Consider the following 12888-nt stretch of genomic DNA (forward strand, 5'->3'; position numbering starts at 1 on the left):
TTGTAGCCCATGAAAGAGACATGGCTTTTTAAAATCCAACTGCAACTTGAGATTCTGAAGCAGGCCACACCTATAGGGAGCTAGGAGACAGGAAATCTCTTCGTCTACAGCTTAATAAACACAAGAACTTGTTTGGAGGCTAGATCTTGCCACTTGATCTGTGCAGGCAAACCCATGAGGTCATGTGAAACCTTGTTAATTTCCTTGTGACACAGAGGTTGGCTGCGCAGACCCAGATGCAAAATCTGCTCCTTGGAGAAACATCAAAAGTCATGCTTGTTCCAGGGCATCTTTGCTCCGCAGGGAGAGTGCTGCATTGGTGACACATCCAAATGTTATAGGGAGTGACGTGAGACTCAGACAGTGCTATGAGAAGAGGCAAGATAACCACATCTCCCCAATGAGTGACTATTTAAAATAAAAGCAAACAAACAAAGGAAAAAGAAAGGAAAGATTGTTCTGCTGGAGCTGGGAAAAAATGCCTCATGCTCACAGAATGCATCCGCTTTCAGGGTAGGTTCTCCTCATTTCACACAACGGCCTCTTCTGACTACTCACGAAGATGTCCCACCATGTGCTGTCCATGCAAGCTGATTTCTCAGGAGATCAAGCCCAGGGATTTTACACTCTCTCTCTCTCTCACACATACACACAATATCAATTTCTGTCTCTGAGGCAGTTAGAGGATTGTTTTAACCCTTGATGTGCTGTTTTAAAGCTACAGTCAGTTCCAAAGTAGGAAGAGATGCCTCTCTGGCACTGGGCCTGCAGCGGGCTAAGGATCGCCCTAGGAACTGAGCTTTTTATAGAATTTCTCTGCGGCCTGTCACAATACCTAGTAGTCTTTCTGGGAATACCTGCATGGATGATATTTCCAAACGCAAACACCATTAAGGGTCTGAGCCTGTTCTTATTAGGGACAGTGGAAGGGTTCCCACTGATGTCAAATAAAGCAGGATCAGGACCCTAAGAAATGGTTAGATATGGGATCTGACCTGATTTAGACTTTCATAGTGGGGCCAGGTGGCCTGGCTTGAGATGCAGCAATGCATGCTGGGACCTGTGGTCTCCATGTATACCTCTGCATATTGAAAGTGACTGGAGCCTGCTTCCATTTTAGACACATGAAGGGTCTCATCCAAAGCCTGTTTAAATTAATGGGGCTTTTCCTATGAACTTCTGTGGGCTTTGGATTAGGTCCTAGGGCTCCTGACAAGATGTCAATGCGGCCCACTCTGCTGGGCAAAAGTCAGGCACCACTGCTTTAGAGTGCGGCCGTGAGAACAACAAATCCATCCTTGCCCAAACACCTCCTGACTGGCTTGCAAGGTTAGCATTATCCCCCAAGCATTGGCATGTTCCTTTACCCTTTGGTTTAACCAGCTCGAGCTGAACAAACTCAGACAGAGGAACAGAGGCGCTGGTTTAAACAGAGACAAATCTACTTCTAAAGAGAAATTACTCCCTTGAGTGGGGATGGTTACAGGTCAAAGCCTCATCACCCTTGGTACAGTACCAAGAGCCACCATATTAATACACCTACGTCTGTACTGGGCCCTGCAGAACCAGCTGTGGGTGCCAAGTGCACAGAATAGATATTTTACCAGGCAGAACATTGAAAAAAAAGAGCAGGTGTATAGACAGAGGTGACCACACCAGGAATATGGTTTCGGCTTGAGAGGGTGGCAGAGAGAAACTCCGGAAGATAACAATGCTGAAGTTGAAGCTCCCAAACCTGGTGTGATTGGTTTACAAAGGAAACAACTGACCAACACATCCAGTGTGGGATACGTTCGAGCAGAAGAGCAGTGTCTCTCATGGACCTGGGCTCGCACCCACTCTGAAGTATCTCAAGTACTGATAATGCTCGCTGCATCCTCAAGAGATGCTACAATGAGCTCTCAGCCAAAACTGGCTGCTCAAAGCAAGTGAGAATCTCTGCTAGAGAGCAAAGGAAGAGAGAGAAAGGATCCCTAATACTTTTGAGGATACAAAATAAAGGGGAAAAAGCCCTTTTTGAAATAAAAGAAGTGTTACACTCCCCAAAAATGAAGCAAAAACCCCAGAGAAAATCTGGATGTATGCAGCAAAGGCAACCGCCGAGGGGTTCAAGGTTGAAATAAGGGAGTAAGATCTATAACAGACACGGGTCAGAGAGACGCGAGACAAAAGCAAGAGCTGGCACCCTGGAGACAGATGAAATGGGAGCCATCCCTAAGCTCCGCTAGCATACCCTTTGTTGAGAACACAGCAATAAAGCAGTAATGCACAATTCCGGTCTACCTTCATAAAAACATACAAACAGCATCTGTAAACTTTGGTTTAAAACAATAACTTAAAAGTCAAAAGAAAGCAAGTGACGGATAGGGAAAAAACTGTGGGCATCTCTTTTTTGGCTGGCAGGTGGGACAGAGCAAAGTGAACGTGCACACACACAAAATAAGTTTAAAGGAAAAGTTTTGGTTTATGCTTCCAGCCCAGGAAAAGGTCTTTGGTCAACAGTTATGCCCATTGCAAAACAGCCTGTACAGGGAGCTGAGGAGGGATTTAAGAGCGGTCTCAACATGAAGAGGATAGGCCAGGTGTGTGTGTGTGGGGGGGAATCTGGTTAGATTCTTAAAGGTCTCTATTCCAGCTGTCTCTGGAATTGAATTGTGCCTGAAGGAATGCAGAGAAGAGGGGAGCTGAGGTTTTATTCTGTTTCTACACTTCATCAGCAGGTTGTCTATCAAACATGGTCACCTTTGTATTTTTACAAGGGAGGCGGCCTGGGGATCAAGCTTGCTTTGCATGGCTATTCCAGTCTCCCTAGAGGGCTCCAAATAAGTAGCTGGATATTGAGTAGTATTAGGAATTCTACTGCTTTCTTCCATTAGCTGCAACCCTTCTGGGACTGCCCCCCGCCACTCCCGCTTTTCCCCACAGATGTGAAGGACTCTATTTCTGTAAGGCATCTTCTCCCCTCTTTACCCCCCTGGACAGAACTTCCCAATCTCTCTGCAGTTTCAGAGAGACATGATGGGGGGGAAAACTCGCACGTTCAGAGGAGACACCTAGTGTGGGCTCTGGGGAATGCTAGCAGCAACTCTGAACTGGGACTGTGGCATTTCTTTCATGCATTCCAGCTGCAAGAATAAAATAAGAGACTGTTTTTCACTCCTCCGCCCCAGACGTTGTCTAGATTGGATACATCTCCATTGTACAGCAATCAGAACATAGGTTTCTGTGACACAGAATTTAACAGAGAGGATGAGAAGGGAAATCTTGGTGCAAGGCGGATAATTTTTGTAGGTTACTGTGGGTAATCCAGCTGCTCTCTGATCTTAAATAGCCATTCAAGACTTTGAAAACCTGTGAGCGGGAGTGCAAAGTTGACCAAAAAGCTGGGTTATCTACAGGCTGATGCTCAACAAGAAGTGCTTTTAAAAAGCAGGGGCCAGCGGTGTGAAGCAGATAACACTTGGCAGTTATATAGCACCTTCCCATTTTAGGAACTCCAAGAGCGGCAATAGCAAAGCATGGGGATCTGAGTTCTAAACTCTCGTCTGGTCTCTTGCTCATGGATGGGCAGGGAATAGTGGGTGGGAATTGCTAGTGTCACTCTCCAGTGACCCCTCTGGTCAATACCGGAATCAGCCTGACTGGTTCTGGGAAGGGATCATCCTTTTTGCCTGATTTGAAGGTAAGCTGTTGCTCTATTAGGCAGCAGAGGGGGCAGGGTGTCCTGGGTCCCAGGAGACTCTCTAAAGGGATTTAGCAGGAAGGACAGATAGATGGAAGGATTTGTGACACCTACTCTGGAATGATTTGGCCTGGGCTGTATGGAGGGGCTGAGTGCTACCCAACCTACCTCAGCAGAAGAGAAGGGGCTGAGAGTGGGGAATCAGGCTATAGAGAAGGGGTCGTCGTATACTCTTGGTTACCGAGTGTCCATTTCTGTGCATGCTGCCCCAGGTGATTCAAATATGAAGCACAACATACAGGAGCGAATACTCTGTATGGGGCCCGTCTGGAGAGATCCCAGCTAAAAGCTTGTGAGTGGGTGGGGAAGGGGGGTTCCAAAAGCACCAGCTACCATTAAGAAGCTGGGTGGAGAGGGGGGAGGAGAGGGAGGTGTAGCTATGTCCAGCCCGTTGCCTTTACGTGATCCTTGCCAATCCTCCAGCATCCTCCTCAGCCCTGACCCCGCTTGCCCCAGGCTGAGGGCTCTTCCCTCATGAACTGACTCCATCTTGCATTCCTAAAGGGAAAGACTGCAAAGCGAGACGAAAATTGAGTTACAGGGAGCACTGAGTTATTTGCCACAAGCCCCTGGAGCAGGGTTGGGTGTGAGAGAGGATTGATTCAACAGAGAAATCACTTTCAATCGTACCCTGCCAATCTCTGAAACGGGACTATAAAGAGCAGGCCAGGGCTTTTAGCTCATTCAGACATGCTGGGGTAGGAGAGGCTATTCAAGGAGCAGCATGGTGAGGGGAGACTTTGGGCAAGCTTGCATCTGGATCCAAACTGTGAGCAGCTGGGCTTCCATCATCACCCAGAATGCATCATTCTGTGACGCCCCTCAATGGCACATGGTGTCTGTGACAGGAGAGGGTAGGAGAACCAGCACCGAGAGGAATTTTAGAAAATGTTAAAATGTGCGTTGCCGTGCCGACAGCCCCTTGTGGCCTGCATCAGTAGGAGCCACTGGGTGTCTGGAGCTGCACTTCATTCTGCATTCAGCTTGGCTTTTGCAATCTGCCTTTAGGAGATGGAGGGGAGGGGAGGTTTGGGTGTGAGGGATAAAGAGGCTGAGGCGAGATGAGAACTGGACAGGGGTACCGTGCTCGCTTTGGTGACAAGCTCCTTTGCTGAAATAAGCTCCTCGGGGTAAATCCACTGCCCTGAAAGAGCTTGGAGAAAGTCCCAGAGGAGAAGTAGGTCTGCTCTAGAGATGCACCAGGAGATTAAACCCTCTCAAAAACACACCCACCTGCCTCCATCTCCCAACACTCCCCAAACAGGATCCTGTCCTGTAACCAGAAAGTTCAGCTTGCCAAAGTCTCATTGGTGCTGGGGGGTGGGTATCAACGTCCCGTCCGGGAGGCTGGGCAGAGGAACCTTTGGAAGTTTGCTGCTTTCTGCAAAGAGAAAAGCCCTTGGGCAGTGTGACTGAGGTAACAAATACACAAATAACCAATAGACAAAAATCAAGAGGGGAGAGAAGGGGTTTGGTGTTTGGATTTTTTTCTCTTTTTTTGGCATTAATACCGTCTGTTCACCTGAACTATGGACCTTCTATCCCGAAAAATCTTTTGGTATCTTCCTGTCTTGACAAAAAAACCACTTGCTCCCAGTTCGCCATGGCTCTGGGCCCAAGTCTCTGACATGGCGAGGGTGGCGGGACCCCGGGCTGCATGCTGTCCCAGCCAGTGGGCTAACTGGAGCCGAGTGCCTGGGTCTAGCTCAGATCTGTCTGGCCACAGTGGAGGAAGGGCCCCATGACTACCTTATAGTACGTATTGCTTTAGGATTGTCCTGGTCAGCTCAGATAGCTGAGCTCCTGCTTTGATTCATAGAGCCGAGCCAGACCCCACGCCCGCTCCTTTGGATTCCACTGTCTCGTCCTGCTCAGCTTCACTAGTACGAACCAGCACACACGACTACCCAAGCCAGGATGGCCCAGGGGACGTCTCTTCCATTCACCACCCTTTCCTTAAATGCCCTGCACCAGGGAAGGGAAGAGGAGGCTTCACAAAGCAGGCACAGACCCTGCTCAGTGTTTCATCCCATGAGAACTTTTCATCGACACAGAATGGGGACGGAAGGGGAGCTGGGAGGAGGAGAAAGAACTGGACACACTGTTCTGCAGAGAAAGGCTCAAGTCTTTCCCTGAATTCAAACTGGCATTCAGCTCTCGTTTCGATCTTTGACGCCCGGGTGCTGGATTCTGAGTGGGCCCTGCTGCTGTCCTTCCAACATTTCCACCACACGAGATGGGGCGGGAGAGATGTCCTTTCTTCGTTTTCAAAGGGAACGAAACTCAAGGGCAGAGCATCTGCCCCTGCTGTGGAGTGATTGTGTTTGTGTGGGTAAAGTGGACTGCCCCCGTGATGCTACTATGCCACTGTAGAGCAAGGCAGAGAGGGAACAGGTGTCAGGAAGGTGGAAGATAAACACAGGTTGGCTATTATGTTCTCCAAGTGGTTTAGCATTTGGCAGTAAGACCTGCTAGAGGCGACAGCTTGATGGGGCTGCGTAAGGTTACGCCAAGCTCAGGCTCCTATGGACACAACAAGTTCTTTTCCTCCATAGCCAGGAAAGGAACCAAGATGGGGGTGACTGGAACTTCCAGGCCAGCCGCCAGTTGGGTATCTGCAGGTGGCATCCGTGAGGTGAAAGTTTCTCCTAGTGCAAAGCCCACTGAGGGGAGAATGACTGGTGGGTTCCTGGCGTCACAGATGATTTTTTCCAAAGAGAAGGTGGTGGTGGGGGGGCTGGGGAAACATTCATGGAGGCATGTAGCTCGGACATTGTCTCTGTTGCACAGAACGTTGCTTGGGGAGAACCTCGCATGGAACAGAGTAGTCCCATCACCACTGGAAAAGCCCAGAGCATGGACTGAGACGTAACAAAATACTGAGAAAACCAAAGTGACAGGAGGTGCCTTCCTTTTGCCATGAAGTTGGAAAACAGGGTGGGGGAAATAAGGAGAAATTTTCGGACAGAAACAACCTACCATCCTCGTTCACCAATCACTAACCAAAGGGGGAGGGATTGTTTTTTTGTTTCTCTGCACGTCCCTCATTGTGGAAGTCTGTTAAGAGTCACTGGGACAGGGCTGGGAGGGTCTGGGGGAGAGGGGACGTGCCTTCAGCAATAGGTTGCACCGAAGAAACCCTTTTGCTTTGTCAGGTTAATGCCGAAGGTCACCTTGAGGAGATGGGAGCCATTGCTTGGTCTCCACCTGGGGGGGGGAAGGGGCGAAGTGCTTGCCCCTAGGTGAGGAGGGAGAGCCATTAAGACAAGTCTTCCACCGGCAGCTCCTCATCCAGGTCCCTGTCCTCCGGGATCGTCACATTCTGATTGGTGGTAGCCATGAGAGAGACAGGCCTGTTGTCGTCCTCAGCCTCGGTGGGTTCTTCCTTCACGTGGACTTGATGGCTGAAGGGAGACAAGGGGAGTTGATGTTGAAAGCCTGTGCTGAGGGAGCGAGATGGTTTGGGGGATGGGTGATAGGGCCTGTTTAGCCTCTGGCATCACTGCTGGGACCAAAGGCCGTTACTCTCCAACTACTGTTCCGTGGCCTGTATCAGATGAGGTGGCAACACCCTAAAACCCCCACAATTGGTACCCTTGTGTTCTCCAGCCACAGAGGCTGATCTCCCCCATCCAGAACGGGTGACCCTCCCACTTGGGGAAGAGGCACGGTAGCAGAGAAAAACATGCCCTGCCATTGCCCGGGCTGAACGAGCTTTGTCCGTGCCCAGAGGTTTTCCGTCCCCAGAGATGTCAAGCCAGTACCACTTTCAGTCAGAGTCCCTCAAAACTCTACGCCAGGATTCTGGCTCTGCTCATTAACTTCAGAAATGGACCTAAAGCAAAACCCTACACCCTGACCTCTCCTGGACGCAGGCATCCCAACGCTGAGTTCTGCGGCATGGGCCCCTATCGATCCACTCCCTGCTTCGCTCTGTCCTCTTGGCTTATGGCATTTCATAAAAGCTACCAACATTTCCCCTTCCCCTGGCTTTGCATTCCCACCTTCTTCCAGCTCCTACCCATGGCGTCCATGGCTATGATCGTGGCAGGAAAGTACCCAGGAACTGCCGCTCACCTGTACTGCTGCGGGGAAAGCCGGGGGCTGTTGCTGCCATTGCTGTTGACTTGTTCCACGGTGCTGCTCACGTCGTCGTGGCCGATGTGCAGCATGCCGCTGGTGGAGCTGGTGTTGATCATGGTGGGGCTGTTTAGGAGGGGGAAGTTGCTCTCTGCCAGGGCTGCCTGTAATAGATGGACAGATAGTGACAGCAGCACCGTGGTGACAGCGGCAGAGTGGTGCTGGCCAATTACACACGAGTTTGGGCACCGTTTGGAGAACAGCCAGATGAAGGCTACATAGCAATTGGCTACGCCATGCCCCACCTTGGCTGCCATCCATTATCAGCTGCTCCCCAACTTACCATGAACCCAGGAAAGGGAGAACAAGACTCCGAGGGGGTCAATGTCTCTGTGACGGGCAGGACACTGGGGAGGCTAGGATGGCCAGCTTATTGGTAGGGAATCACGGGTTAGTGCGCCTGGATAACCAATCAGGGGGCTCCTGTGTTATTGATCATGGGAGGAAGGGCTCTCAAATTATTGGTATTAAAGAACTATGTGTTCAAAGGGGTTTGCGTTCGGGGGCTGCAGGGTTATGGGATGGCTGGTGTCAGGGACCCCATAAATGCAGGGTTCTCAAACTGCATTGCAGCCCAACCTCTTTCAAACAAAAATTGCTACACAACGCCGGGGGGGGGTCAACGCTGAAGCTCAAAGGCTTCAGCCCCACGTAGCGGGGCCTGTGACCTGACCTCCACCACTCAAGGCTGAAGTCCAAAAGCTCAGGCTTCAGCCCTGGGCCCCAGCAAGGCTAACATCAGCCCTGGCGACTCCATTAAAATGGGGCCCTGACCCACAGTTTGAGAACCACTGCAATAGGGCAACATGTTAATAAACCCAATTTAGTTGGGTGGATTTGATAGCTGCACGCCACGGTTTTCTCTTGCTGAGCAAAGTTGTGGGGCTTGTGGAGCATCTTTCCTGGTTTGGTTTGGGCTGTTGTACTGCAGAATAGCTCTGGCAAGAAGGAGAGGGTCTGGCAGGAGCAGAGGACAAGCCCACGCTGTCTGCTATCAGTGGAGGGGCCTTACCTGGTAGCTGGCATTAAGTGCTCCATAACTGAGTCCCGAAATCATGTTTTTGACTAAAGTTGGACTCCTGCAAATGAGAAACAAAATGAAGTGGCTCTTAACTCCTGGCCCAGGGAACGGCAGGATCAGAGATGGGGCTCTACTGAGGAGGGTAAAGCAATAGCAGACTCCTGGCACTTCAACTTCCCCACTGCCCTGCCCTGCCCTGCCCATGGGCCCTGGGCACATGCCCTGCCGCCAGCAGAAGGAGGCAGGGAAGGAATGAAGGATGGCAATTAGATGTCTCACCATTTTACCATCTCCCCCTTGATCCATGCTGGGCTTGATCCATCCGAGCAAACCCGGATCCACTCAGGAGTTGTTCCTGCCACCCACAACTTTCAGATAAGGAAAGGGGGTTGGCTATCATTTTAAAGGACCATCTTGCAGGCCCATACCCAGCCAATAACAGCATTTCCTTTACATTTTTGTCTCCTTTCCTCCCTCCTAGGTTTCTGTCTTTTTCCTCCCTGTGTCAGTTTCTTTTCACTCCATTTCTTTACCCCTATCGCTCTTTTCCACTCCTTAATTCTCTGGGTGCATGCCTGGGAAAGAGGGATGTACAAGGAAGGGCCGGGGAGGCTCAGTACCAAAGCCTGGGTCTGAAGACCCTTGAGCGTGTGTGTGCGTGTGCGCGTGTGTCTGTGTCTGTGTGTGTTCGTTCTGATCCAGATTTGACAGTTCAGGCCCATCTCAGGGTTAACAGGAAATGCTAAGGGGTGGATTGTTGAAAGAGCATGTGCTGGGTGAGGCTTCTTGTCGTGGAAATCCTGGGACGGTGCTGTGTGATGGGATTCGTCTGCCCCGTCTCCTCGCTAGTGCCCTGGAGGCAAGCTAGGATCCTGCCATCCCAGCTGAGCTCCTCACAGAGGAGGTTCTTAGGGGCAGGAGGGCAATAAGAAAAACCCACCCCGTCATCTTTGGTGGCCTTCGCTTTTGGTACTCGACTTCGTCTACCGTCCAGACGGCTCCCTTGACGTTCTCCACTCGCACAAAGCACTTGTGCAGGCTCAGGTTGTGGCGCACGGCATTCTGCAGAAGGGACAGAAGGGAGACTCAAAGCAGATGAAAGACATGCAGCAGACACCTCTCTGCCACCCATGGCATTCCCCAGATGGCCCTACTGTCAGCCAGTATGCTCCTCTTCCCCTACAGCCCTGCCCACCAGCCACCGAGCCTCCCTCAAACCCCACCTCCCGTGCTGAAGGGTGACTGGCAGTGGTAGGGGTGGGGAGCTCTCAGCCAGCCACGTTCTGCTCAGCAGCTACTCAGGGAGGTCGGCCTGTGGGTAGGGGACAGAGCTACACAGTAAGAGCGACCATTGAGTAGAACCACACAGAGGCTGCTCTGGAAACAGCTCCCTCACACTTTATAAGCAGGGCAGATGGCAACCTACGGCACTCGCTGACCTAGACAGTGCTACCACCGGGATTGTCCTTAGCACTGGGACGTTTGCCATCTCCGCCTGTGTGCTAGGCTGATCTGGGGGGCTTTAAGCGACAGTAGCACTGGTGAATAGTGTGGCACTGACAGCCCACCAATGGAAGCCCTCCAGACACTGCTTGGCCAACGCCAGTGCAGGTGTCTCCCACACTGCATTTCACCCCTCAGTGGGAGCAGCGGAAAGTGTTTAGTCTTCATGGCTACTTGAGGTGTTTGGGGACACTGCTTCATGCCAGTTTGCGTCTTGCCTGAGACCTGCGTGAGAGCCATCAGAGGATGCTAAATTCTAGCCACCAATGGCCTGCCCACCATAGCCCACTGCCGATTGCTGAGCGCCAAACGTGGTGCGCTCCGCTAGCCTTTTGAGACAAGGAGAGTCTCATGCTGCCTCTGCCATCACTCGCTCCCTCTGCTGATGGAGAGCAGCATCCCACTCCAGGCTCCTCATGCTGACATGAGGAGTGGGCTTGGGGACAAGACCCTACGCTATATCTCACCCCTCCAAGGCAGGCAGGAGGCACACTTTCTGATACCCTGCCCAGAGAAAGCCATCTTAGGCCCTTCTATGGCCCCTGTGACTGGCATCTCACTCTTTAATGCACTTCTCATCACATCCCTGAGAAGCAGGGCAGGGCAAGAATCCCCCTTCAGCAGGAGGGGAGCTAGGTGCACAGAGACTAATTGACCTGCCCAAAGTCAAAGTCACACAGAAAATGAAACATCAAGCAGGGAATGGACCCAAAGTCTCCTGAGTCCCAGGCGAATGCCCTGACCCTCACACTATCCTACTCAGCACTGTCCTCTATTCACATCCCTTGGGGGAATATACGATCCCCCCGCCCGCCTTAACAAAAGCACTTGCTGCATCTTACGCCAGCCAGGGAGGGGGGAGGAGAGACGGCGGGCAGGGTCCTGCAGAAGGAACCCCCACCACCCTACTTCTCTCATCTCAGCCAACCAGCCTGAGGATATAACAGCCTCGTGCCCCCCTACATCCTTTCCCTTCCCAAGGCTCAGCAACCTCGATCCTGTGAGACTGCCCAGTGCTCTCAGCTCCCACTTGCACCAACAGGAGCCGAGGGTGCTCAGCTGGTGGCAAGTTGGGGCCCTCCACGAGTCTCGGCTCGGCCAAATCTTGAGCCATTGGCAGGAGGCGGAGGGAAAGGAGAGGCAGACGGGGACAGGGAAGGGATGAGCTGTATCAGAAAGGCACACGAGATGCAGTCGTCACTGTTCTTAGCTTGGAGACACTCGGCAAAGCGGCTTTTCTTTTTTCCCCCTTTCTAACTCCGTTCCTTCCCTTTTTTTCTTTCCGTCACCCATCTTTACATTTCTAAATGTAAAATAAAGAGACACACACGTAGGCAGACAGCACAGCCCCGAGAGACACTGGCTCCCCCTTTCCCCTTCCAACTCCCTGCCATTTGCTACTGCCCCTATTTCATTACCAATTTTAATTTGCCTCTAATTAAATCCTGTGTATTTTTCCGACTCACTTGCTAATCCATGAGGGAGGCAGGAGGCTGGAGTGGAATCTCTCCGAGCTATAATTACAAAGGGCCTAATCACGCCGGGACTCTGCCTTTGAATAAATTTCCTTGCATTAAGGTTCTCAGATTCTCTGCCTTGCAAATGAGAATGACCCCAATTTCAGGAAGTTGGCCTCAGAGGGTTTTTTTTTTTTTATTTCGAGTCCTGATTCGTGATGAGAGACTAATTCGTTACGCTAAAACATTAACAGCAATTTAAAAGGTCGAACGGGGGCCGTATAAACAAAGGAGCCAGCCAAGACAACATGGCAAAAGGAGAGACAGGGACAGGGACCAAACCCCCTCACTGGAAAGTGTTACAGTTCCTGAAAACTCATCCAATTGGACTGTTTCCTCCTTTTTGGCTTCGAAAAAACAAACAAAAAAACAAACCAAAAAAGTGCGACTCCTCCCCAAGCCCTGAACAAATGCATCCACTCTTGCCAAAGCAACACCATTACCCAAAACATCCAGTGTGGATGCTGGGTCAGCAGCCTCTCTGCATTAGTCTTATTTCTAGTGCGGCACTGTCTGGAGGTTCCAACTGAGATGAGGGCTTCATGGTGCTCGGCGCTGGACACACAACCAGCGAGAGACAGGGCCTGCCTCAAAACAGATAAGGCATGGGACAGGGGAAGGATTACTCCCTCTGCTTTACAGATGGGGAACTGAGGCACAGAGAGATTAAGAGTAACATTCTTAAAAGCATGGGGTATGTTTCTACTGTGTTTTAAAATCTGTGCCAGCGAGTGTCCACAGACTTGGTCTCAAAGGGCTCACACTACAGCACTAGAAACAGCTGTATAGACAGTGGGGCTTGGCCTCTGAAGCCTTGGAAGGGGTTACAAGAGACTACACAGCTGTTTTTTAGTGCTCTCTTGACCTGGGCTTGAAGACTTGCTGCTGCAGGTTTTAAAGTGTAGCGTAGACGTACCCCTAATAAGCCAGCAACCTTTCCCTTTGGAAAATCAGACTTAGGCTCT

The 12888-nt window shown here is 51.1% G+C and overlaps 1 protein-coding gene across 7 annotated transcripts in view; it reads right to left on the reverse strand.

Annotated features, from left to right (window-relative positions):
* The window catches only part of FOXP4 (forkhead box P4), a 142061-nt gene that overhangs the window by 3487 nt on the left and 125686 nt on the right, over positions 1–12888 (reverse strand). For 5 of the 7 annotated variants that reach the window (XM_050957103.1, XM_050957102.1, XM_050957101.1 and 2 more), the window contains 4 exons: positions 9844–9965; positions 8895–8961; positions 7820–7986; positions 3245–7146 (listed from right to left, as the gene is read on the reverse strand). In XM_050957103.1, the coding sequence (XP_050813060.1) occupies positions 7002–7146; positions 7820–7986; positions 8895–8961; positions 9844–9965 (501 nt within the window). In that variant the 3' untranslated portion in view covers positions 3245–7001. Of the gene's footprint in view, positions 1–3244; positions 7147–7819; positions 7987–8894; positions 8962–9843; positions 9966–12888 lie in introns of those variants that run through there. The other 2 variants (XR_007774915.1, XR_007774914.1) reach the window with 2 other exon arrangements.

The sequence above is a fragment of the Gopherus flavomarginatus genome, chromosome 5, assembly GCF_025201925.1.
Source record: "Gopherus flavomarginatus isolate rGopFla2 chromosome 5, rGopFla2.mat.asm, whole genome shotgun sequence".
In the NCBI taxonomy this organism is placed as follows: Eukaryota; Metazoa; Chordata; order Testudines; family Testudinidae; genus Gopherus; species Gopherus flavomarginatus.